The sequence below is a fragment of the Etheostoma cragini genome, chromosome 22 (genome assembly GCF_013103735.1).
Source record: "Etheostoma cragini isolate CJK2018 chromosome 22, CSU_Ecrag_1.0, whole genome shotgun sequence".
Lineage (NCBI taxonomy): Eukaryota > Metazoa > Chordata > Actinopteri > Perciformes > Percidae > Etheostoma > Etheostoma cragini.
In genome coordinates this window covers 21462249-21487733 of record NC_048428.1, presented here as the reverse complement: position 1 = coordinate 21487733, position 25485 = coordinate 21462249, and the positions used below count along the sequence as shown (strand labels likewise).

The window sequence follows — 25485 nt, the reverse complement described above, 5'->3', positions numbered from 1 at the left end:
CTATGATCTTCAGGGATCTGTATATAGCAGCCTCTTATTTAATTTTCAGCTGGACATTATTACACAAAATTAATATCTGCTGTCTGCAGATATGTCTGCAATGATAGGACAATGTTTCTTTGGTCTGTGTTGTGTTTAAATTACACTAAATTCAGTGGTTAGTTAAAAAATAAATGCCTTTAGAAAAAGGCTTTTTAGAGCCCTTAAAAATCATAAAGCATCTGAATCATAAAAAATCCTCCAAACTAACTTGAACAAGAACATGTCCTAAATGTTTCTCATGGTTAGTGCATTTAGATTAGACCAGTGGTACCCAAACGTTTTCAGCTCAAGACCAAATAGAGAAATTTGGTGTCTCCCCGGGACCCAAATTTACAAAAATACACACCATGAATCCTTGTAACATCTACATTTTTAAACTGTGGACAAAAGACGGGACAAACCATGAATTTAAATGTATATGAAGTATATTTATTCCATTATAAAAGTAAACAAAAACAGAAAAGGTCTCTATTCTCCTTTCTGTGTCTCCCCCCTTTCCTTTCTCAACTCATGTTCTCATCCCCTCCCCTCATCCCTCAGTGCCAAAATCTTTTTTCTAATGATGCTGACTTGAATTTAATGAGATGTGTGTGTCTGGTTGGAGATATCAACCAGCTGATCTAGTCCAGGTTCGGTTTTTGAAAGTGCCCTTCTGAGGTCATTCTGAGGTCATGCTGAGCTTTTAGTCTGTTCTCTGCCAATTGGCGACCCAATAAAACGGGTCAGCGACCCATTTTGGGTCCCGACCCTATGTTTGGGAAACATTGGTTCAGACTAACCAGCGAGTCCAAGTCAACACAATGGACTCATTTTTTTTTTAAACACTGCAAACAAACATGTCACCCACACAACATGGAGATTATCATCTTATAGCTACTTAGAGACATCTTGTGTGTTTGTGCAGGACAACGTGAAGCGATTCTACCGGACTCTGATCAACTTCCTGGCTCACAACAGTCTGACTGTGGTGATCTTCACCTTGTCCATCCTGGCCAGCCTCACTCTGAACGAGAAGGTCGGAGAGAAGGTGGGTGGGAAACACACACACATTCAAAACAAAACTTTATTGCACACCTTTTTATTTTAACAATGCACACATGTCTCATCTTTTCTCCCTTTAATGAAGAAAGGTTTTGACATTGTCATCCTGGTGTTTCTTAACCCTCGTGTTGTCTTCCTGTCAAAATTGGAAAATCAACACTTTTCATTGATGTTTTTAACTTTTTCCTACGTTTTTGTCCATTTTTTCAACACTTTTTTTCAATGTGTGTCACTTTTTTTGATTCTTTCAACACTACGTAACACTAACTTATTGACTTTAGTTTTACGGTTATCTTTGGAATTTTTGAGCAATGACCCTCATTTATAGGAAATTAAACCGAATGTTTGAGTTAGAAAAGCAGAAATTAGGAATTATTGAGACTAAAATTAAAGGAATGGATGTTGATGGATAATCACAGACTGGAATATGTCAACTTTTACTCAATACTATTTCAAAAACACTTCAATTTGTTTTCTCAAATAAATATAAAATTGAAAGTGAAAATGAAAGTAGAGATTTTTACTTGCCAAAGAGCGTTGGGTGGAATCAATCATGTTATTTTGGGGAATTAAAAAGAACGTTGACATAGGAAAACGGGTCAGTTTGACCCAAGGACAACATGAGGGATAACTTCACAAAGGATCGTGCATTTTGGAAATTACAGTATTCAATTTTACAGTTGATATGCTTACATATATATGTATTTTGAAATATTGCACCTGAATTTCCTTTGTCAATTACCAGTGTAGCCCTGTGAAACATGCATGTAGATATTTACAGTATCCATGCAACCCTGTAGCAAACAGTAGTCGAATATTATCTATAACTCACTTCTGAGTACAACTATTTATGCACTACTGGTGTTACTGTTTAGTTTCAGAAGCGCGATTAGTCTTTCTTCTATTATTATAATGAAAAGTTTTGTTTCCTCGACATCAAATGGTTCCTCTTTTCTATTTATTTCCCATTTTCACTTCAGTTTTTGGGGTTTTCTCGTACTGTACAAATAAAAGAAATTACTCAGTATGCTTGACACCAGTAACGCTGACTCATTCATCTTCTCCTTTTGTGTGCATGCGTTTCCTGCAGCTCTTCGACGCGAAGAACATCCACCAGACGTTCCAGCTCGTGTTCAACATCATTGTGAACGGCAACGGCACTCAGACAAGAAAATACTCCGTCGACCTTTTGGTTGACTTGCTGAAGAACACCAAGATAGCAGATCACCTCACAAAGTACCCCTCACATACGTATTCACACACGTTATTCATGCCTGCAGCGTTTGACCCTCTGTAACTGTGGATTAAAACTACTTCTCCATTTCAAGGTATCAGCACTTCTCAGCATGTGTGTCTCAAGTTTTAGGACTTCTACAATCCAAAGACCCCGACTCTGCAGGAAAGGTGCACGCGCCATTTAACATGTTACTTATTTTTCTATACTGTATATCTTTATTTATGTTTCCCACAAATCAACAAGCAACGAAACCATACAGTTGTCTAAAATGTGTCAGTTGTGTTTTGATGGTTAAATGTTTTGTGGTGCATCATATCATGGGTTTTAATGTGAGGCTCAGTTGTAACCACTGACCTTTTGGTGGTAAAAGAGGGACTTTTTGCCAACCTATCCCTCTAGGACACCTTGTACAAGAGGTTTAAAAAAAATTAAAAATTAAAAAATTATAGATGGCACACAGAGAATTTACTCCAAAGTACTTAAAGTTGACATTTAGTCTTTTTTTAAAGTTATTTATTGAAAGTTACTGAAAAAAGAACAACCAAATTATGTTCATTACTGATTGGTCTGCCAAATATGTTCTTGATTTATCAATTTAGCATTTTTTATCTCTTTAATTTAATCTTGGTGTGTGTGTGTGTGTGTGTGTGTGTGTGTGTGTGTGTGTGTGTGTGTGTGTGTGTGTGTGTGTGTGTGTGTGTGTGTGTGTGTGTGTGTGTGTGTGTGTGTGTGTGTGTGTGTGTGTGTGTGTGTGTGTGTGTGTGTGTGTGTGTGTGTGTGTGTGTGTGTGTGTGTGTGTGTGTGTGTGTGTGTGTGTGTGTGTGTGTGTGTGTGTGTGTGTGTGTGTTGTTTGCAGGTGTTGGAGCTTCTCCTGGCCATGTGCAGCGTCTCAGGGCTACGTTCGCTGCTGTGCGAGGTGGTTTTTAGACCAGCGGCACCCAAACTCAGAGCAGCAAGCCGCAGGCAGGGGGCCGGAGTGGAGGGCGGACGCAAAACCGAGTCGGGGCTCGCCCTGGTGCAGTGGCTGAGCTCGCCTGTGGATGGCGCTGAATCCTGCTCGCTCCAGGCCCTGCAGCTGCTGAATGAGCTGCTGGAGGTGCGGGACACACACAACAAATATCATTATAATTAACCGATTAATCATCAGATGTCTGATCTGATAAATTAGATTTATAACCAGACATTTGCTGCCATTTTGGTCTTTTGATTCTTTCACTGCTGCCGCTTTGTTTACAGATAGTCTCTAAACTTGCATTCACCTCTGATATACAGTCGGTAAAAATGGAGTCCTTGTTTACCTAAGTCTTTTCCTCTTCTCCTCCCTAGGAGGCGCTGGGACCAGAGAGTGTGTCTGAATGTGTGCTGAGCTTCATAGAAATGTTGCTTCCCGTCCTGTTAGGGCTGCTGAGGGGCCTCAATCCTTCACAGGGAGACGCTCACATAAGAAAACACTGCCACCGCATCACACACGTCACCAGCCTGCTGCTCAATATCCTTCACCTGGTTAAACCGGTCAGCTACCCGTGGGTTATCTGTGTGAATTTGAAGGCTTAGTCTCGCATTGCCAGCTCTATCTCCACAGCGCTGTGGAGGAAGGTCTGGCAACACCACAGATATTTTATCAATGTTTTTAACTTCTTCTTACATTTTTGTCCCTTTTTTTTTTTTCAATGTTTTGCCACTTTTTTTGACGTTTTGATCACTACGTAACACTGACTCATTAATTTTAGTTTACAGTTATTTTTGGAATTTATGGTCAATACACCTTATTTATAGGAAATTATCCCTAATGTTTGAGTTAGAAAAGCAGAAATTAGGAATTATTGAGACTAAAATTAAAGGAATGGATGTTGATGATAATCACAGACTGGAATATGTCAACTTTTACTCAATACTATTTCAAAAACACTACAATTTTTTTTTCAAATGCTATAAAATTGAATAATACGCCCTAAAATTAATGAAAGTAGAGATGTGTACTTGGCAAAGAGCGCTGGGTGGAATCAATCACGTTATTTTGGGGAATTAAAAAGAACACTGATATATGAAAACGGGTCAATTCGACCCAAGGACAACACGAGGGTTAAACCAATCACATTTGTCTTGGGCGGCGCTAAGCAACGGTGGCTCTGCTAAATAGTCTTGTGAAGGAACTAGTTTTGGTGGAACATTTGCATCCTGCAAAAGGAAATGCCACATCCAATATTGAATGAATTTAGCTCTTGACACAATACTGTAAGAGGACCTATTTAAATGAGCTGTATACATGGTTTAACATCCTTGGCTCCTACCAGTTTATCGTTGTGTGTACTTCATCTACAGTAAGTACAACAACAACAACAACAACAACACAACACACAGAGCACACGGTGAAGAGCAAAGCCTGATAATGTTGACTTTTATCCTGGAAATGTATTCCCGATGATCCACAAGCCTTGAATCCTTAACTCCTCCACTCCTGTGTGCTGAGGACTCCACCAGAGGTTTGGTGTCCCGTCAGGTGAGCGCTCAGCTCTGCCTCCAGCAGGTTGAATCCCTCCTCACCTGTTGTCATAGCAACAGCCCCCTCATCTGCCACCCCCCTGGCTCTGACAACGATCTCAGGTGAGTGAGAGTTGTTATTAGAGCTACTATTCAATCCCTAATGCTAGGAACTATAAAGAAAAAAAAAATGAAACCAGCTTATTAAATGTGGATAAGTTCTAGTTTCTTCTCTCTGTCGTAGTAAATGGAATATCTTTAAGTTGTGGACAAAACAAGACATTTGAGGACGTCATCTTGGACTTTATTAAACTAATTGACACTTTTTTTTATTGATTAACTAACAAATTAATCTATAATGAAAATCACCATGAGTTGCAATAGTCATTAATAAGGATATACTGTAGAAAGTTAAGATGGCATGTGATATTTTGCCAGTAATAATCAAATAATATCATAAAGTACTTAACCTAAAGTACATATTATGGAGACAAATGTGCATTGTAAGTGTTTTATTAAGTTGTTTTTTTTTTTTTGATGAAAAATGCTTGTAATACTTGTAATCTAGTATTTATGTCCTTTGGTATTGCTCTATTTAATTAAGTAAAACTCTCCAAATACTTCTACCACAATTGCGGCATTGGTACAAACAAGTTAAAGTTGTGTGTTTTAGTCAGGTGTGTGCAGAAGCTCTGCTGACGACTCTGGAGTTAATGAGCAAACTGAGACAACAGGTGAAGGACATGGAGACCAGCTTCTACAGGATGTTACAGGTACACACACTCTCATCTTCGCTTTCACCCACTGTGCTTCATCTTCCTCCTTTCTGTCCTGATCCGTTGTTTCCGCCGTGACCTCTTATCCTCTTTCTCTCTTTATTTGATCTCTCAGGACCAGAGGATAGTGACCCCCCTCTCGCTGGCCCTGACGTCCCAACACAGAGAGCGTGTGCAGACGGGACTCTCTCTGTTGTTTGAAGCCACACCTCTACCAGACTTCCCTTCTCTGGTGTGAGTCACATGCTGGAAACAACAGTTTTATATCTCACTAATTGCCAATCAAGCACTTTCACAACATGACAACAGCCATTTTCCACTGGGCGCGTCTGTGCTGAGTTCCGGCTGATTAAGCAGCGACTTGAATGGCTGCGATAGCTCGCGTGGCCCCGCGGCGTCTCCAGAACGCAGCGCAGACGTGCCTGATGGAAAACCGGTAAAAGGGCGCCGTGTGTACCACACTCAGAGGGGCCTCAAAGCAAAGAAATCAAATTACATACAGTACATACATTTATTTTTCTTTTCTTTTCTCAAATGATTTAACTTTACAGAATACGTTCTCCTCTTCATGTCTCTAAAACAATCCTTCAGATGAAACTAACAGAAGGAAAAATACCTTTTTAAACTATTCACAGCTCAAGTTTATATTAGGACATAACCTTTATATAAACTGAGTCACAAGTAGACAAAAAAGCAGCATTGTCCTGGGGGAAAAATAAGTATTTGCCTGTTTCCCGCTTTCCATTTATCAAACTCAACTTTATCAAAATATCTTTCTCTAGTCTTGGAGAAAGTATGGCTGCCAACAACGCCTATCGCCAGAGGGAGGCTGAGCTGTCTGTCAAACGCGTTGCAGTGCAGGAAGTCCCGCCTTTCAGCATACTGGACTGCTCCAGTGGTTCCAGCAGGGGCGTCCACAGTCTGGTTGACAAGATACAGAACGGCTTAGAGGTAATGTGTGGACGTGTGTGTTGGGGACAAATACTGTTGAGTTGTATTGTTGATTTTTGTGTTATTTCTTTAAAGTTATTGTACAATGAGTAACCCATTTTGAATGAAACCATGTTTAAAATAATACCTGTAATGAAATGGTTCCATATATAGTCATGCTTTAAGGCACAAAGGGTACACAAATGTGTACATAAAAGAAGTTGGAAGAAACATTCTACATTTTCATTGTGCCAAACAGCATGTGAAACTTCAAATTAAGTGATTGTTTCCAGTATGAAAAGCATGTTTCTTGATGTTCTTTTGTTGTTCATAGCTGCAGGAACCGGTGAAGGACTCGCATGTGTCGGAGATCATCGACGTTTATGAACAGAAGCTCTCTGCGTTTGCGGTAAGAACGTTTATAAGAAGACAGAGGAAAACTGATGATTTTTTATTATTGTATTGCAAAGTTTGTAGCGATGGACAAATAACATTCCTGCTTTGTATCTTAACCCCCTAATAAATCCTGTCTTTGTTCATCTTCAGTTTGTTTGAACTCTGGTCTGTGGGAACATTTGAGACTCATGTTGTATTTGATTGCATTACGTTTAGTGTTTCTATTAATGTAAGTGTATTCTATTGTTCTGTTGTTGTTTTTTCCTATGGTATTTTTTTCAAACATGGGGCAAGAAAACATTTTATAAATCAAATGTTTAAGGGAAAAAGGATTCACAGGAGCGGCTGTGGCTCAGTGTAAGGTTGGCGGTTTGATCCCCGGCCCTGCAGTCCCATGTCAAAGTGTCCTTGGGCAAGACACTGAACCTGGTGTTGCCCCTGATGCTGAACCATTGTGTAAATGTGTGTGTGAGTGTTTATCTGATGAGCAGGTGGCACCTTGTACGGCAGCCTCAGCCCCAGTGTGTGAACGATTGTCAGTGCACAAACATTGAGATTGATTTTAGAGTTATTACAGTTGTGGATCAATCTGTTAAGCAGGTTTTTAGCTCCGATTTCCTTTAACAGTAATGTGTCTTTGGGTCTCCCGATCAGTCTAAGGAGAGTCGTCTGCAGGACTTGTTGGATGCGAAGGCTCTGGCTCTCTCTCAGGCCGACCGCTTAATCGCTCAGTACCGCTTCCAGCGAGCTCAAGCTGAGGCTGAGGTAACACACACACACACACACACACACACACACACACACACACACACACACACACACACACACAGGGCTCCAGGCTCCAGTCATATGGCTGAAGTTATTCTTTTCCTACTTTTTTAGCTAAACACTGTGGTGCTGGGAACAGACAATCTTTAGAAGTTTTAATTATTTGAGTCAATTATCAAGCAACAAAAACATTTACTGTTTATTTACCTTTTAATTCTATTTAGTTTTTGTACATACATTAAATACAGGGGTGTTGGAGTCAAGTCAGGCTCACCATCCCCAGCCTATGATCATTATTGGCTCTCTGTTTCTTTACCTGTAGGCCTGTAAGCTGGGCTGCCTGCTAAAGGAGGCGGAGCGACGTCGGGAGGACCTGCAGGGCGAGCTGAGCCGCCAGGTGCTGGAGGTGGAGCGGTCCAAGGCCGACATGGAGGAGCTGCTGCAGCACAACGCCCGGCTGCAGCAGGACTCAGAGGAACACCAGGCCCTGAAAGGAGCCTACAACAGCCTGCTCAACAGGTCAGAGGCAGGATAGACGCAAGCAACACACAACAGATTCATGCACATTCTGTGTTTCTGCAGGTCTGGTCTGCAGAAAAAACAAACAAAACCACGAAATTCAGCTTCTTCAAAAAAGGCCTCAGAAAGTATTATAGAAGGTCTTCATTTGCATCAATAAAGGTCTGTTGATTTTAGCAAAATCTTTAATTGGTTAATCTATCTACCAATTTTCTATTATTAGAATTAACAATTAACACACACCAAGATAAAGTAATTAATAATATTAATTTAATTTGGTTAATTCAAACTCTGAAATCTAGAGCTGTCCTTCTTAGACAACCAACACTCAAATGGTTCTAATCAATTAGTTGATATAGTTGACAGATCGGTAAAAAAATGAGTTTCAACACAAACAATCATGCAAAATATCACTTTAAATCTTGTTTTTATTGCAGACGTGCTCATAAGTTTCTTCAATATTTGATTCAACATGAAAAAGGATTTAAAAAATGACTAATTGACTGAAGAAATCTGTCGATTAAGACCTAAAGCGCAGATTAGTCGACCAAATGACTTAAGAGGAGCCAGCCCAACTGAAAGTAGACACGCTGAGGCTTCAGCACCGCATGCAGGTTTGAAACCATGTACAGTCGTTTTTCAGTGTGTAACAGGTCGATCTCTGCAGGTTCAACGAGAGCGAGCGGCTGCTGAAGGAGCTGCAGGCGGCTCACATCTCGCTCACCAAGCAGAACGACACGCTGAGGAAGAACCACGAAGCCCTGCAACTGCAGCACGAACAGTAATCCACACACACCTGAATCCTATCTTTGCTTTTCTCTTTTGCATAAAATACCGCGAGAAGCGAGCTTTTGACACTTCAGTCCTCATTTGCAATGAAAGGTTCAGAACTAGACTTGGTAAACGATTTGATTTTCCCCCGCAGCTCAGGCTGGAATCCTGTAAATGTATCTATCCTGCTTCCATTACTATTGATCACGGCTCTTGTGCAGTAGAAAATGAAGAGCAGACCCCCCCCCCCCCCCCCCCCCCCCCCCAGACTAATGTTCAATCTTAAAAGATTGAGCTTTGTCTGGTGATATCCAGACTAGTCCAGAACAGAACCGTCTTTAAATTGTGTCTGTGTGTTTCTCAGCATGGCGTCGGTGCTGGAGGAGAGAGAGGAGGAGATCAGATCCCTCCGTTCAGATCTACAGCAGAAGAACAGCGACATCACAGGTCGGTCGGACGTCAACATCAGTCAGCTTGTGACTCTGCGTGTGCAGAGCTGTCTTTTAATTTCGTAGAGCTTCTGGGATTCATTTGTTGTGTTTGTTCATTTTTATCTGTGGTTGTTGCAAGTGCATGACTGATTCTAAGTTTTCTTAAAGCTAACATGTTTTCTGGTCATTTTAAAGTGTTCATATTTTGCTTTTAGGCTTTTCCCCTTTCCTGTTATAGTGTTATAAATCGTTTTTATGCATGTTATAGGTTTATAAAGTGAAAAAGCCCAAAGTCCCCCCCAAAGGGACTTACCATCTCCAACAGAAAACACTGTTCACACACTGCTCCAAACAGCTCTACTGTAGTCCAGCCTTTCCTTCCGTGATAAACGTGTGTCACTTTGTAACACGCGTTATAATGCTCGCCTAGCTGCTAGCGTGGCACATCCTCATACTCTGCTCCTGACTGGCTAGTAGTCCTTACCTAGGTACTGTCAGGGCCCTCATACTCTGCTTCTGACTGGCTAGTAGTCCTTACCTAGGTACTGTCAGGGCCTCATACTCTGCTTCTGACTGGCTAGTAGTCCTTACCTAGCTCCTGCGCATGTGCAACTCCCAACAATGATGGAACATAAGTGAGATGTCTCACTCTGTAGCTAAAACGGAGAGCTCAACACATAGGGTGATAAGAGGAGCTGCAGCACTGTGCATTACAACAGAAATATGGTGTTTTTTTTAAATGTAACAATATAAACCTGGCTGGTATAACTTTATAATATAGTACTTGTCCCTTTGGTTGTTTTTAAAGACCTGATTTTATTTCCTATTCTATATTTAAACCTTATTTTTATAATCATAGGCTAATAAATTAATGCCACTGTCATACTGCTTGTCCTGAAAGTACATTTCGTTCTCCGGGTGTCTACCATGCTAAATGACAATAAATTGAAATATATAGATGAAAATAAAAGAGGCAAAGATCAACATATACGGAAGCTTTTGCAATAGGTTGAATGGTGGAGAATGTGTCTTTGTTGCAGAACACTACAACTTACTACCAAAACCTGCACGTATTTTCCCAGGAAACAGGTGGAGATTTAGAGAATAAATCCTGGGACTCCAGTTCCCAGCATTTAACTTTAATCTTCTCCACTAAGTGCTTTGTCTCGTTATCGTCAGGTCTGCGCGGGGAACTGCGTGCCGAGGAGGAGAAGGTGAAGGAGAAGGATCAAGAGAGGAGAGAACTGGAGGAGACGGTGGATGTTCTGAGGAAGGAGCTGAACAAGACGGAGCAGGCCAGGAAGGATGCCAGCATCAAGGTGATGAAGACCACATTAGAAAACTTGGTTCTGGTGACACCTACAGTTCAAAAACTGACATCTGTGTCCATTTATTAGTGTTGCAGGTTGTTTTTTTCCTAACAAACTCTTAAACCAGGTTTGGAGGCTAGTTTAATCGGTTATTTGTTCCCAACAAACTATCAAATAAATTGCATTGCCTGAATGCAATTCAGTAACACCAAAGAAGAAGAAAAAACACTGTAAAGTTTGAATATATTTTATCAAACATAGTTGGTTCAAATTAGCAAACTTTGCTTTGATGCAAGACAAATACATTTATTTTTTCATACATCAAAACTGACTCACTAAACTCACTGCTCACTAAAGCAAAACAAGGAAAATAACACAGAAAAGCAGTGTTAAGTAAAAAAAAACAGTAAGAATATGTCTAAAGAAAGAAAACTGACAGAAAAATCATCAGTGATGTAAAATGTAAAATAAGTTACCAAAGAACCAAGACAATCATAAGAAAAAGGTTTTAATTTTCTTTTATCTGCATTCAAAGTTGTGCACAGCAGGAAGGAGGGCTGGGGTCTGTGTTTAGTCACTTAGCCACTGTTTATAGTGGTGGTTTAATGGTTTATGTTTTTATATTATTATTATTATTGTTATTATAACTGTTACTGATGACTGGGGCTGAGAGGGTGCAATAAGGCATGTTGTATTTCATTGCTGTGGTACTCTGTACTAAGGTGCATATGACAATAAGCTTGAACTACTACTACAACTACTGCAACTACACTTAAAGGACGCAAGGTTTGTTATGATATGAAATATGTAATGTCAGGTGTTCACCATGTCGGGTCATACTACCCAGATCAAAGTCAAAGTCTGCTTTATTGTCAATTTCTTCACATGTCAAGACGTACAAAGAGATCGAAATTACGTTTCCCTCTATCCCACGGTGGAGACGAGACACATTTTACCAATCAGGGCCACAGACAGACATAACATTCAAGTAAACAATATAAAAAGTAAAAATAAGAAGACCTATACAATGAAGAAAATAAGAGCAGCAACGTGTCGGCAATATGTCGAATATGTCTCGATTTGATCCAGATAGGATCAAATCCTACGTGGACACAAAGTTGTGGAGACTTAAAGTCTGCTTCCTGTCTTGCAGGCGTCGTCCCTGGAGCTGCAGAAGAGTCAGCTGGAGACGAAGCTGAAGCAGAAGGAGGACGAGCTGAACAAACACTCGTCCATGATCGCCATGATCCACAGCCTCAGCAGCGGCAAGTTGAAGAGCGACGTCAACCTGTCGCTGTGAGGAGCGCACGGCCACGCAGATGAGTGACTAACACAGCATCAGAGACTTAAAAAAGGGACTGGACAAAGGATATGAATTGTCTTTTTTAAACTTACTGACTTAATTTTAATGTCATAATGTAATCTTTGTACGTGTTTTTATTGTTTGGTAAATAAATGATGGATCTGTATTCGTACTGGACTCCTGATCCAGATCAAATGTACGCGTGTGTGTGATAGTGAGTCCGAGCTGATTTAATTTAACATTAAATTAAATTTGTGTAGGTTACATGCAAACTGGAGCCAGTCATTCTTTAAATTACATCCGTTTTAATCCCATATGTTGTTTTAGCTTCATTTTTTAAAGTTGAAATTACTTTTTTTTTTCTTTCTTTTTTAATGACTTAAATTAAACGTCAAGCTTTGATCTCAAACACATGGATCTGCTTTGGTTTAAAACTACAGAATACGTTTTTAAATCTCTTTCTTAAAGGTGCTCTAAGCAGTGTTGGGTGATGAGGCTTCTTGTTGACGTTTAATGTATTTTCAAACAAAACTGAAACTAGCTCGCCCCTCCCTCTCTCCCTCCTCATCCCGTCCCTCTCTTACCTCTCTCTCTCTCTCTCTCTCTCTCTCTCTCTCTCTCTCTCTCTCTCTCTCTCTCTCTCTCTCTCTCTCTCTCTCTCTCTCTCTCTCAGGTTTGATTTACACTACTTCCCTTTCTGAAACAGAAAACCCAGATTTTCCCTCATCTCAGAGTTAATAAACTCAGAGTTTTTACTAAACCTTGAAGTTGGTCGGCCCGTGTTTGTTGTTTGTAGAGCCTGGGCTGTCTGCTGAGACCACTTTTTTTATTTATCTATTTATTTTTTACTGTGTGTTCAGGGGACAGGCAGCTACCAGATAGTGAGACGTTTGCTGTATGTGACAAAAAATGTAGCCTAAAAAACGCGTGACATTGCTTAGAGCTCATTTATCTGTAAATATATATATATATTTATTTACTTTTAAGTAAGTAATACGAGATGTTAGACTTGATTTACATTCAGTGGATTAGATGGGATTAGATAGGTTTGTGAACAGTTTACCCATTTAGTAAAAAAATTGCTGTTGAACAGTAAAGATGAACATTTCTAGGTGAGAAAGGGCCATCAGGTTACACCGTTTGATCCTAAAATAAAATCCAATAACTTCCTAAAACTGTAAGTGCTTTTTCAACCTAACTGAGTCAACCTGAATATGTAATCCTGTCATCATGCTCCATGGATTCAACATATGTCCCTTCACAGGTGAATGACAAGATGCATGCTTTTTACTTCTTTTTAACGAAATTTTTTAAGTCGCCCTTCGTTAAAAAATGGGTTTTTCCTCATGTTACTTCACTTTTAATGTCAGATGACGGTGCAGAATTATGTGTACAGCGTTTGTCTTCACATTTCATCTTAAGGAGGAGAGTTTTAACTTGAATCTCAGTTTAAAGCGTGAACATTGATGCTTTGGAAGCCAACGATACTTGAGTAGAATTTTAATTGTAAGCTCATTTTTAGTTGTTTTTTTTTTAGAGTAAATTTAACTTTTTTTTAATAGATACCATATGAAACAATGTAATTACTGTAATTACTTATTTGTACCACAATGTAATGTTTTTTTTTTCAAGTTTTAAAGTTCAAAGGTTTTTTGTAGTCACCTTGGATGATATTTTTCTCATTTCTTATGACGAAATATCTTCTTTTTGAAGATAATTGGAGTCTAATTTACAAGTTAGAAATCTATGTTATGATGTTGTTACTGTATCTGACCTACGTCCTCTTTCCCGTACACACACACACACACACACACACACACTCTCTCTCTCTCTCTCTCTCTCTCTCTCTCTCTCTCTCTCTCTCTCTCTCTCTCTCTCTCTCTCTCTCTCTCTCTCTCTCTCTCTCTCTCTCTCTCTCTGTGTGTTTTCTATTTTTTCTCCTGTGTTTCTGCAGCTGCTGCCTGTCCATCACGCCGACTGTTGGCAGAAGGTCGGCGGTTTAAAGCACTCAGCCTTCTTCTCCCCCCCAGTCAGCCATGAAGGTTCAGGGTGCAGCACTGAGCACCGTGATCCTGCTCGCTCTGCTCTCGTCTGGTGAGTTACCGTTTCTTAAAATTTCACCCAAAGACATTAACTTGTGTCGTAAAACTTCTTTTATCCAAAGTTTGAGTGAGCTAAAAGTTCCACAGACGTTCGTTTTGACAGCTCACACTGACTTTTTGTAGTATTAAAGCAGCAAATGTTTGGCGTTAGCTGTTAATATTTCTATTAATTTTATTTTTTAATGCTTAAACAAACCATTCACTGTATTTTTCCCTCTTAGTTATTTGCTTACAAGGTAAAAAACAACAACGCTTGTAACGCAGGGCACTAAAACTCGCAGTTGAAGTTTTTTAAGCTCTTCTGAGTGAAGATTTATAAACTCTGGGAGTCATTAGTCAATCAATCATTTAGTCAGTCAACAAAATGAATCGGCAATGATTGAAGTGAATCGTTTTTAGCTTAATTGGATTCAGCGTCTCAAAGATATTTAATAGTGTTTTTTATAATAGTAATGACAAAGCAAGCGTTTGAATACGTCAACTTGGGCTTTAGGAATTTTTTCCTTAGTATTTTATAACATGTTGTAGAGAATTGTTAGTTGCAGCGCTGCATCAGCTCTTTCAATGTAGAAGTTTTCAGAAAAAGAGAATAAAATTGCTTTAAAAAAAGCTTTCTGGAACGTCTGTCTTATCAGTAAATAAACAAACACGGCTGTGTGGTAAACTAGAAGTGTTCAGAGGGGGAATTTCTGCCAGTTATTCGCAGTGTGATAGTTGGTATCACAGCAGCAGTGTCGTATTTTGAACACAGAGCAGCTGCAGTGATGCCCTGAAACATGATCGGCATGAAAGTTTTCACACACTCTCGGACACCGTTTGTCTTTGTGTGTTTAAGTGATAGAGCTGTGGCCTTGAAAACATAATATATATATATATCTGTTTGTGTATGTGTGTCTCAGAGTGCTGGGGCAGGAATGAGGAGGAACGTCTGATCAACTACCTGATAAAAGAGAAAGGATACAACAAAGAGCTTCGTCCCGTTGAGAAGCAGCAGGAAGCCGTCGACGTTTACCTCGCACTCACACTCTCTAACCTCATCTCTCTGGTACAGACCTACAAGTGTGTGTGCATGTGTGTGTGTATGGTTTGCTAGAACAATTCTCCTTTTGAAGTGAAGCACAGCATGTACCTTGGCTAGGTATCCTTGAGACATTTCGGATACTCCTGCAGACACTAACACCAGAAAAATACTTTTATTTGTGTCACTGTGAGAGTAAGCGTATCCTTTTTTGTAGTTTAAAACATTTTTTGATACTCCTGTTTCTCTCTAGCAAGCAAGTTTTAAAAGACCACTTGTCAGGATGAAGACTTGGTCCTCTTTAATGTGCATCCATGTCCCAAAATGCTTGTTACTAACCTAGCTCTGGGGAGTCACTCCCCGGAGTCCTTATGTTCTTTTTTGCCCAGCATGTTTCCTTTGATCAGGGAGGCTCCAAAATCATGGCAACAGCTGTCGCCATGGTCTTGCTAAACGTTCTGCGGTGCCCTGCCACGTCCTGCTGGGCCTTGAAATGTCGCACAGTGCCCTGCTATGCCATGAACTACTCCAAAGAACTACTACAAACTATTATTTTTTTGTGATTGTTATTGCCACTCTTCATTCTAACCCCAACCGGCCCATCAGACACTGCCTACCAAGAGCCTGGGTCTGGGTCTGGGTCTGGGTCTGGGTCTGTCCCAGGTTTCTGCCTACAAAGGAAGTTTTTCCTCTCCACTGTGGCCCTGTTGCTTGCTCTGTAGGAAACTACTAGAACTGTTGGGTCCTTGTAAATTCTGGAGTGTGGTCTACACCTACTCTAGCTGTAAAGTGTCTTGAGATAACTATTGTTATGAATTTATACTATAAATAAAATTGAAATGAATTGAATTTAATCTGTTATTTGTTCTTTATTTGTAGAAAGAAGTCGACGAGACTCTGCTGACCAACGTATGGATAGATCATGTAAGTAGATGTTACTTTTTCCCTTTTATGATGACTATCTTTCCCGAATGATTTATCACCAATAACTATCAATGTGTGTGTGTCTGCTGATAGACTTGGACGGACTACCGTCTGTCGTGGAATACGACAGAGTTTGACGGCATCGAGATGCTTCGTCTGCCGACCAACATGGTTTGGCTGCCAGAGATTGTGTTGGAAAACAAGTGAGATTCCTTCTTGTGTGGAGAGACATCCTTCCAAATCTGTAATAAACACAATGTCATTCTGTCATATAGCTATGATACTGTCACTTTTGGAAGGCCGAACTTGCATTGAGCAGTACTTGTTTTACTCCTTTTTATATTTCAAACCAAGAATAATCAAGTAATTTTGGCACATTTGTGTAACTGGCTGGGCTGAAATGTTTAATAACAAATGGAACTGAAGAAAATGCAAGAGGAGTGAAAAATGTTTGATTTTATTTACATAAAAAACTACAAACTGGGGGGAGCAGTGCTTCTTCATAAAAAACTCTGCTTTGTGGTGTGCCCCAAGGTTCAATCCTTGGTCCTCTTCTGTTTGCCTTGTGTATATACTTCTTCTTGGCAGGTAATAAAAGCTTTCGTCATGTCATGTGTGTGATAATCCTACGGTTTCTCGTTGCCAGTAACGACGCCCAGTTCCAGGTGGCCTACTACAGTAACGTACTGGTGGACTCTACAGGTCTCTGCTACTGGTTACCTCCCGCCATCTTCCGCTCTTCTTGCTCCATCAATGTCAACTACTTCCCCTTCGACTGGCAGAACTGCACGCTTAAATTCACGTAAGGTGCTTAAATCAGACAATGTGTACAGTCTGGTGAACTGCTTTACTATATATAAAGAGTGTAGTACATTTACTGATGAACTTGTCTGAAATAGGACCCTTGGACCAGGTTGATCTAAATATGTTATATTAAGAAAAAGCCTACCATGTTTAGACATTTACTTTGTGTCCAAATATCATTTAAATACTTAATATATGGAATCTTCTTTCTCTGATTATGACTGTATTTGGATTATAGTAAAAAAAAAACATTTTTATACGACGATGTGGTTTTCAAAATATTCCAGAGACGCAATAACAGATTACAGATCAGAATGACGTGTGAACATACTTGCTGAGAGAAAATCAGGATTCAGATGTTGATTGTTTGATCATAAAGGAAAGTTGAGCTTCTAAACCATGAGTTAGGAGCTTAGAGCAAGATGAAAGCAAGAAAGTGTGATCAGATACTTTTTAACACAGAAAGCACAAATAATCCTAGGATAGTTTTGATCAACTTCAGACGTTTGTGCAGCTAAAAATAACTGTTTCTCATGCTCACGTGTAGATTTTTGTAGTTAAGGTCTTCCTCAGGATACTGCTCATCAATTTCATTTTAAACTCGGTTTCCCTGTTGCTTTGCAGCTCTCTGACATACAACGCCAAAGAGATCAAGATGCTCTTGAAGGAAGAAGCAGACGAAACCAGCAAATGGACGGTGGAGTGGATCATCACTGACCCTGCTAGCTTTACGGGTAAGTGTCCCCCTAATTTCTCACTCATATTTTAAGATTGCAGGATGTTTAACTGTTTTTATTGATGCGTCAGATTGCAGAGTGCAACTTACAATCAATCCTCATCATGTTACAGTGGGCTAAAATAAATAAATGTTAGCATGTAAGTGTGGGGGTGCACAGTAACTAATAACAAAGTTTCCAATGTATTTTTAATAGGTTTGATGTTTTTAAAAACATCTGCACGTCACAACTTTCCAATAACTTTCACCTTTGAAGTAACACCACACCAATTTATTGTAGAGCTGATGTGTCGTAAAATATTCACTGTACACATAATAAACCCTTTGATTTAGGGAAGACGTAGGACATGTTTGCCTCATTTGTGCATAGGATCTATTAACAAAGCTGTGTTTTAAATTGTCGTTCATACAACGGTTTCTTTTCTGGGATATTAAACCCTCCTTTGCTGCTTCGATGGGTGTAAACTTATGTGGATGAATTGGGGCTCTAGCCAGACTTTTAGAAATACTGACGTCATGAGCTCGACCCACCTTCCCTTAGAAATGTATGACTCAACATTTCTTTTAACGTTATCTCTCTACATGATAATTTTTCAAGAATTATCCACGGTAACATGAATACAATTTGCCAGATTTCCCTTTTATTTTATTTGAATTAAACGGAACACGTTGTCCCTTGTAGATACTGACGTTAAAGTTAATCTGCTTTTTTTATTATTTTTTATCAAACAAACAAGAAACTTCCTTTTAGATTGTTAAATATCTCTATTTCCAGACTCAATATTGAGAACATGACCTCTGAGAAACCTCAATTGTAGTAGAGTGTATCCGTCTTAATGACCTAAACCTCATTCTCCGTCTGTGTCGTGTCATTTACGTTGTTTTCCGCGCTGGTTTTCGACAGAGAACGGTGAGTGGGAGATCATCCACCGGCCAGCGAAGAGAAACACCTACAAGCACATTCCCATGGAGAGCAACAAGCACCAGGACATCACCTTCTACCTGATCATCAAACGCAAACCTCTCTTCTACATCGTCAACATCATCATTCCCTGTGTGCTCATCTCCTTCCTGGCCTCGCTCGTCTACTACCTGCCCGCTGACAGTCAGTGCACTTTTTCACTTTTTAAACGAATTTTGTTTCGTTGTGAGGAAAATATTCTTCTTTTTTTGTACTACTGACCTTTTTAAGGATGCACAAATCTTTATTTTTACTATTATTTGACCATCTGTGAGCAACTCGATTTGGAATTATTAGGATTTTATGTTTTTAGACTAGCTAAGATTAGATTAATTAACCTTGCATTTATGTTAGGTTCAAAGACTTGAGTGGTAAAATTACGCACAGACAAGGAGTTGCCTTTTGTGACTTTGCAAAGGGGGAAAAGTGCCTAAAAAAGTAATCAGCAGTCTTTTTCCGGCCTTCTCATCCCCTGTGCGGCCATTTTATTAAGTGGGTGTGCACAGAAAATTGATTTACATAATGGGTGTAGTATATAGTTGTTTAACATAAATGTGGGCTAAAACATCATTGTTTTACATAAAAGTAGGTTAGTACATCATATTATCTGCTATACTATTGGTTAAAGAGAAACTGGGTGTGCTAAACAAGTTTTAAGGTCAACACAGTTCACTGAAGTATTAATAAAGAAACAATAACTCATTCACACAGTCACAGCTGCAGATTAATGATGTCTCCCCCTACTGGCCAGACCCAGGAGTGTCTCCTCGTCTCAGTGTTCTTCTTCATTTCTCAACGTTTCAAAATATTCACATGATAACTTTTAAACAATAATACTTGTTAAGTTTTCATACAATAGAACTCTGTTCAGTGTCCACAATTTACAGTATCACACATTCACTGTAAACGTTGAGTGCTGCAGAGACAGGAACTTAAATCGGAAATGCGCTGACCTTTGGTTTGACATTTTGACATGTGACTGAAACTCCCGTCCTATTTTTACCACAAGAGCATCTTCCTTTTCTTCCCAGTTTTTCTTTTTATTGCATAATATGTTATTTAGATTTCCCTATATCATATACACTTTGCACGTTGTCAAAACAAAGACCCACAATCCTAACTAGAAAACATGACACACATTAATTCAACATATAAAAACAAACAAGCTCAACCTCAGTATCTTCATATCATATCAGCTCAATTTAAAGGAAACGCATGAAATATAAACATTAATGTACGTCACATATAAGATGTCTGTCTGTGTAGGTGGTGAGAAGATGACTTTGTCCATCTCGGTGCTGCTGGCTCAGTCTGTCTTCCTGCTGCTGATCTCTCAGAGGCTGCCGGAGACTTCTATGTCTGTTCCACTTATTGTCAAGTAAGTAACGCACACACAAAATGAGTAAGAAAGCCACAAATGAACGCAGTACTACACACACAGTACAAGAAATCTCCCGTATTTCTCAACAACATTTAAGACATCTTTGAATGGGTGTGTCTCAGATATTTGATGTTCATCATGGTGTTGGTGACGATCGTGGTGCTGAACTGTGTGGTTGTCCTGAACCTGCACTTCAGGACCCCGAGCACCCACGTCATGTCAGACTGGACCAAGAAGGTAACACACACACACACACACAGTCGTGTCTGCCTATCTTTGTGGGGACCAGTCATTGACATAATGCATTCCCTTACCCTAACCCTAACCCTAACCTTAACCATCAAACCTAAATGCCTAACCTTAACCCTCACCCTAACCCTAACCTTAACCATCAAACCTAAATGCCTAACCTTAACCCTCACCCTAACCCTAACCTTAACCCTCACCCTAACCCTAACCTTAACCATCAAACCTAAATGCCTAACCTTAACCCTCACCCTAACCCTAACCTTAACCATCAAACCTAAATGCCTAACCTTAACCCTAACCCTAACCTTAACCATCAAACCTAAATGCCTAACCTTAACCCTCACCCTAACCCTAACCATAACCTAACTCTAACCCTACTCCTAAAACAAAGTCTTATTCCTCAAAAAGCCCTTTAACGTTAAGGGGACCAGCATTTTGTCCCCACAAAGCTGTCAGGTCCCCATAAGTATACTGTAGTCACAGTTTTTTGTTCCCCACAAATGTAGCTAAACCTGTCCCACACACACACACACACACACACACACACACACACACACACACACACATACACACACACACACACACACACACCAATGTGTGTGACCTGTGGATTTAGTAATTGCACCTGACGACTTTAAACCTGCTTCTCCAGTTCTTCCTCGAGCGGCTGCCCCGCATCCTGCGCATGTCCCAGCCCTCGGAGCCGGAGCCTTACTGGGACGGAGCGTTGCCAAGGCGATCCAGCTCGGTGGGCTACATCGCCTCGGCGGAGGAGTACTACAGCGTCAAGTCCCGCAGTGAGCTGATGTTTGAGAAACAATCGGAGAGGCACGGACTGACGGCACGAGCCACGCACGCAGCAAGTACGTCCAATAATATCAATGAATACTTGATGTTATAACTTTTTTTTAAAGATATTTTTTGGGGCATTTTGGCCTTTTAATTGATAGGACAGTTGTAGACAAAAATATATGCCTAATTCTTTTATTATTTTTCTGATGATTTTAGTTTTATTAGTTATTTGATGCTACAAAAGTGGGCTGAAACATCATGATTGACAACTGGGATTGACTTGTGATTGGTCGGGCGCGGTGTGGGCGGGGCTACGATGCCGCAGCTCCCGGTCACTACTGCGAAGACTCTGGTTGCTTCTCATGTTGCTTATTTGATAGCTCCTCGACTCCTCAGTCCTCGGCTGGACCAGAAGTTCTGGTTCTATCCCTCCTCGGTGAAGGCCTTCTCGAAGCTCCTATCTCTGTCCCGGGGAGCGAGCATCGAAGAGGGATCACCGAGGAGCAGTAGGCCAGGATACACGATAGCAGCCTTCCCGGAAGCCGTGCAGCTGAAGGAGTTGCGAAGGGAGGAAGGGAGGCAAGTGGAGGAGTCAAGGAAGCAAGTTGAGCAACAAGAGAAGAAGCTTCTGGCTTCAAATTGCGAGATAGCAGCACTCGTGACTGGGATTTTTTGGATTATTTTTGTACAGCAGGAGGAAGTGAAATTGTGTTGTTCATCTTAATTGAAGCCCACGTGTGAATAGGACAAGAGCACAGCGCTCTGAACGCCTTTTTAGTATTAATGTGTTTTATATCATGTTGTTTGTTGATAGATAGACAGATAGATAGACAGATGTTTATTGATCCCAAGAAAAATGGGAAATTCCGGTGTTACAGCAGCAAAATCAGTCACAAAGCACAGAATCTAAATATAAATGACATGCTAGGAAAAATATACATACATACAATATACATGAAAAAATATGAATAAAATAAAAGAACAAATATTTGAATATGTACAGGATGGGAAAACAAAAAGGTGCAGCTGCTTAAATAATATGCTAAAACGAATGCTAAATGATGCAGTTGGTTCTTATCTTTGTCCTGTGTTGTTTTTGCCTTGAAGCCAAAGATTAATTTCCTCAACATGGACAATAAAGTCCCTAACTACACTTTAAAACATAATCATAATTTGATACAGAAACAACAAGCGAATGAAACCCAGACCTGTGAAAGAAATCTCACTTTTCAACCACATTAAGTGTAGTTTTAACCTTGACTTCCTCCCTGAGCTTCCCCCACTGTCTTCCTTATTCTCCCGCTCTCGGCGTAGTTGTAAAGCCGCAGGAAGACGGCGGTGTGACCGATCAGCTGTACGCGGAGATCAAGCCGGCTGTGGACGGAGCGAACTACATCATCAAACACATGCGCAACAAGAACGACTACAACGAGGTGAGACGGAGGGAAAGACAGGACGATGAAGGGCAGAGAACATTAGGAGAGGGTTTCTTAATATTGAATATATTACTGTGTTATTATCCCTCTCTTGCCATTCTTTTATCCACTTTATATTATTTAATCCCATTGTTTTTATCATCCCTATGTTGGTATTTTATTGTGAAACCTTGTGGAAAAAAGTGCAATATAAATAAAGTTAATTATCATGCAGGAGAGGAATAAATGGCACACCATTTTAGCTAAATAAATTGACTTTTGAGGTCTCTCTCTTTCTTTCTTTTCCTCCTGTTTCTCTACTTCTCTCTCTCTCTCATCACAGGAGAAGGATAACTGGAGCGGCATCGCTCGCACGGTGGACCGCCTCTGTCTCTTCCTGGTTACCCCGGTGATGACCATCGGCACCATCATCATCTTCCTGATGGGGATCTGTAACCACCCTCCTCACCTGCCCTTCAAAGGAGACCCGCACGACTACAGAGAGGAAAACACACGCCTGCTGTGACGCACACGCACACACACACACACGCACACACGCACACACACACACACACACACACACACACACACACGCACACACACACACACACACACACACGCACACACACACACACGCACACACACACACACACACACACACACACACACACACACACGTGCACACACACACACACACACACACGTGCACACACACACACACACACACACACACGCGCACACACGCACACACGCACACACACACGCACACACGCACACACACACGCACACACACACACACACGCACACACACACACACACACACACACGTGCACACACACACACACACACACACACACACTGCTTTGTTGCTTTTTTAATTGTTTTTGTTTGACAACCAGGTACATGGATGTGTGTGTTTTTTCTTCACTTGCATTTGAAGTGAATAACTATGATATTTAATAATAATATTTAATAATATAATGCTATTTAAATTATATTGTGTGGTTTGAATAAACATTTACACTCCACCATATTAATCTTTGATTTGATTTTTGGTTTCTGTTGTCCTACGTGCATTTTAAACAGTTTAAAAAATATTATTTCTACAGTTTTCAAAACTTGAAGAACAAAGAGAGTTTTGATGATGAGAACCGGGCAGAATTTTGAGAAATTAAAAGACACGAATAGCTAATAAAAAAAAAGACATTTGAATTTTTAAGCTGGTGAGAATGTGATTTAAAAAGAATAATCTTATATTAAATTGTTTATAAATACTTTTTAAATAGCTACAGATTAGGTTTACAATTATTCAAATGTTTGAAGTGTTTTCCAGATATAAAGGAATGAAAACCACTTAGAAATTGGAGAAAAAAATATTGTTTTGGCACATTTATGAATTTTTTTCTTAAGTCCTCAAAGCATCCTGTAATATTTCAATATAACAGATTTAGAGACTGGTGCATCTGCTAAATATTAACTTTTCAGACGTTTTCATAAGTTTAAGGGCTGAAAATATTTCTAAAATTAATCGTTTCTGTCAATTTTCAAGCAACAATTGTATAAAATGACTGAGAGGATTTCTTTTCTTTTCTATATCTTCGTAAACTGAATATGTTTGGTATTTGGATTGTTTTTCGGACAAAACCAAACATTTCAGGATGTCAGCGTGGACTCTGAGACGTTGCGATGGACGTCTTTTCACCGCGTCTGGACATTTTAGAGGCTAATGATGAGGGCTGCCTGACGATTAGTCAACTAATCAGTCGTTTTTATCTTAATCGACTAACATTTCTTTAGTTGATTAGTCAGTTTTGAATGCTTTTTCGTGCTGAAGGACTTGGAAAGAAACGTATGAGACTAAACACAAGATTTATAGTTGAGCTTTGTGGAGAAACTCATTTTTACAGATATGTTGATTCAATTTAACTCTGTATTTATTTTTATTTTATTTTTTAATTGTTTCGGCCATTTTTCGGCCTTTTAATCTGATAGGACAGCTGAAGACACGAGAAGGGGGAATGACACGCAATGACTTGCAGCAAAGGGCCGCAGGGCGGAGTCGAGTCCGCTACGTCCATGTATGGGCGCCCGGTGTACCAACCGGACCAACCGGGCACCCGGTGTACCAACCGGACCAACCGGGCGCCCGGTGTACCAACCGGACCAACCGGGCACCCGGTGTACCAACCGGACCAACCGGGCGCCGGTGTACCAACCGGACCAACCGGGCACCCGGTGTACCAACCGGACCAACCGGACCAACCGGGCGTCCGGTGTACCAACCGGACCAACCGGGCGCCCGGTGTACCAACCGGACCAACCGGGCACCCGTGTCTGTGTTACTTATTGTGTAATCTTTGGATACCGTTTATGTTTGGGTCATGAAAAACCGTTACAACTCAGGAAGCAGGCTTACAATCTTTACTTTTTATCATGCAACAGACTCACACTAAATACACACACTCTCTCACACACACACACACACACACACACGATAAAAAGGCTGATTTCCTGTAAATGGGGAGAGGGAGAGAAAGGGGGGAGGGGGGAGGAGTAACCTGCTCATGACTGCGACGGAAGCCTGAAACTGAAAGTTGTTCAGTCGGTTACGAATTCATTTTGGGTCGATATAACGGAGCCGGAGGGGGGTACTGAAGACCGAGGGGGGGTAAGTGTTAATAGGAGTGTGTGTGTGAGTGTTAATGTGTGTGTGTGTATGTGTTATTTTACGGTCGAGGTCAGTTTTCTCCCCGTTGACTGTAGAGAAAAGGAAAGTTAAAATGAACCTGACCCTCGTGGTTAACATGACCCGTTTTTAGTTTTTTTATCACAAGAAATGGGCCTTCGAAATAAGCTGAAAATGTCAACATCAGAAATATCAAATAACTTTTGGAAAACAACATTTAAAAAAAAAAAGGCACACACAACATTAAAAAAGTGACAAAAATGTGAGAAAAAGCTAAATTAATGTTTCATGATTGACAGGAAGACAACACAAGGGTCGTTCTCATTTCCTATTTCAGAACTGTTCATACTGTTCATATTGTTCATATTGTAATATAATAACATAATACTATTTATACCAGTATCCTTTGCAC

General features: G+C 40.3%; 2 protein-coding genes across 2 annotated transcripts in view; both read left to right on the top strand.

Annotated features, from left to right (window-relative positions):
* The window catches only part of cip2a (cellular inhibitor of PP2A), a 19950-nt gene extending 7620 nt beyond the window's left edge, over positions 1–12330 (top strand). Inside the window, exons 7-22 of the mRNA XM_034861698.1 lie at positions 947–1069; positions 2174–2319; positions 2412–2487; positions 3177–3416; positions 3647–3809; positions 4777–4924; positions 5475–5574; positions 5693–5811; positions 6360–6528; positions 6842–6916; positions 7558–7668; positions 7994–8190; positions 8858–8971; positions 9326–9408; positions 10572–10711; positions 11856–12330. Of these exons, the coding sequence (XP_034717589.1) occupies positions 947–1069; positions 2174–2319; positions 2412–2487; positions 3177–3416; positions 3647–3809; positions 4777–4924; positions 5475–5574; positions 5693–5811; positions 6360–6528; positions 6842–6916; positions 7558–7668; positions 7994–8190; positions 8858–8971; positions 9326–9408; positions 10572–10711; positions 11856–12002 (2151 nt within the window). The 3' untranslated portion in view covers positions 12003–12330. The remainder of the gene's footprint in view (positions 1–946; positions 1070–2173; positions 2320–2411; positions 2488–3176; positions 3417–3646; positions 3810–4776; positions 4925–5474; positions 5575–5692; positions 5812–6359; positions 6529–6841; positions 6917–7557; positions 7669–7993; positions 8191–8857; positions 8972–9325; positions 9409–10571; positions 10712–11855) is intronic.
* A 1566-nt stretch (positions 12331–13896) lies between these two features.
* chrnd (cholinergic receptor, nicotinic, delta (muscle)) lies at positions 13897–23005 on the top strand. The gene is made up of 12 exons (XM_034861706.1): positions 13897–14099; positions 15007–15152; positions 16005–16049; positions 16143–16252; positions 16696–16851; positions 17478–17587; positions 18494–18694; positions 19817–19928; positions 20054–20168; positions 20833–21043; positions 22287–22405; positions 22731–23005. The coding sequence occupies exons 1-12, from the start codon at positions 14042–14044 to the stop codon at positions 22911–22913; spliced, it is 1566 nt and encodes a 521-aa protein (XP_034717597.1). The 5' UTR covers positions 13897–14041; the 3' UTR covers positions 22914–23005.
* Positions 23006–25485: the final 2480 nt, after the last annotated feature.

Coding starts and splice junctions, on each gene's coding strand:
- chrnd (XM_034861706.1), top strand. CDS start 14,042: ATGAAGGTTCAGGGTGCAGCACTGAGCACCGTGATCCTGCTCGCTCTG. Junction 17,588..18,493: donor TGACCCTGCTAGCTTTACGG/GTAAGTGTCCCC, acceptor GGTTTTCGACAG/AGAACGGTGAGTGGGAGATC. Junction 18,695..19,816: donor CTACTACCTGCCCGCTGACA/GTCAGTGCACTT, acceptor CTGTCTGTGTAG/GTGGTGAGAAGATGACTTTG.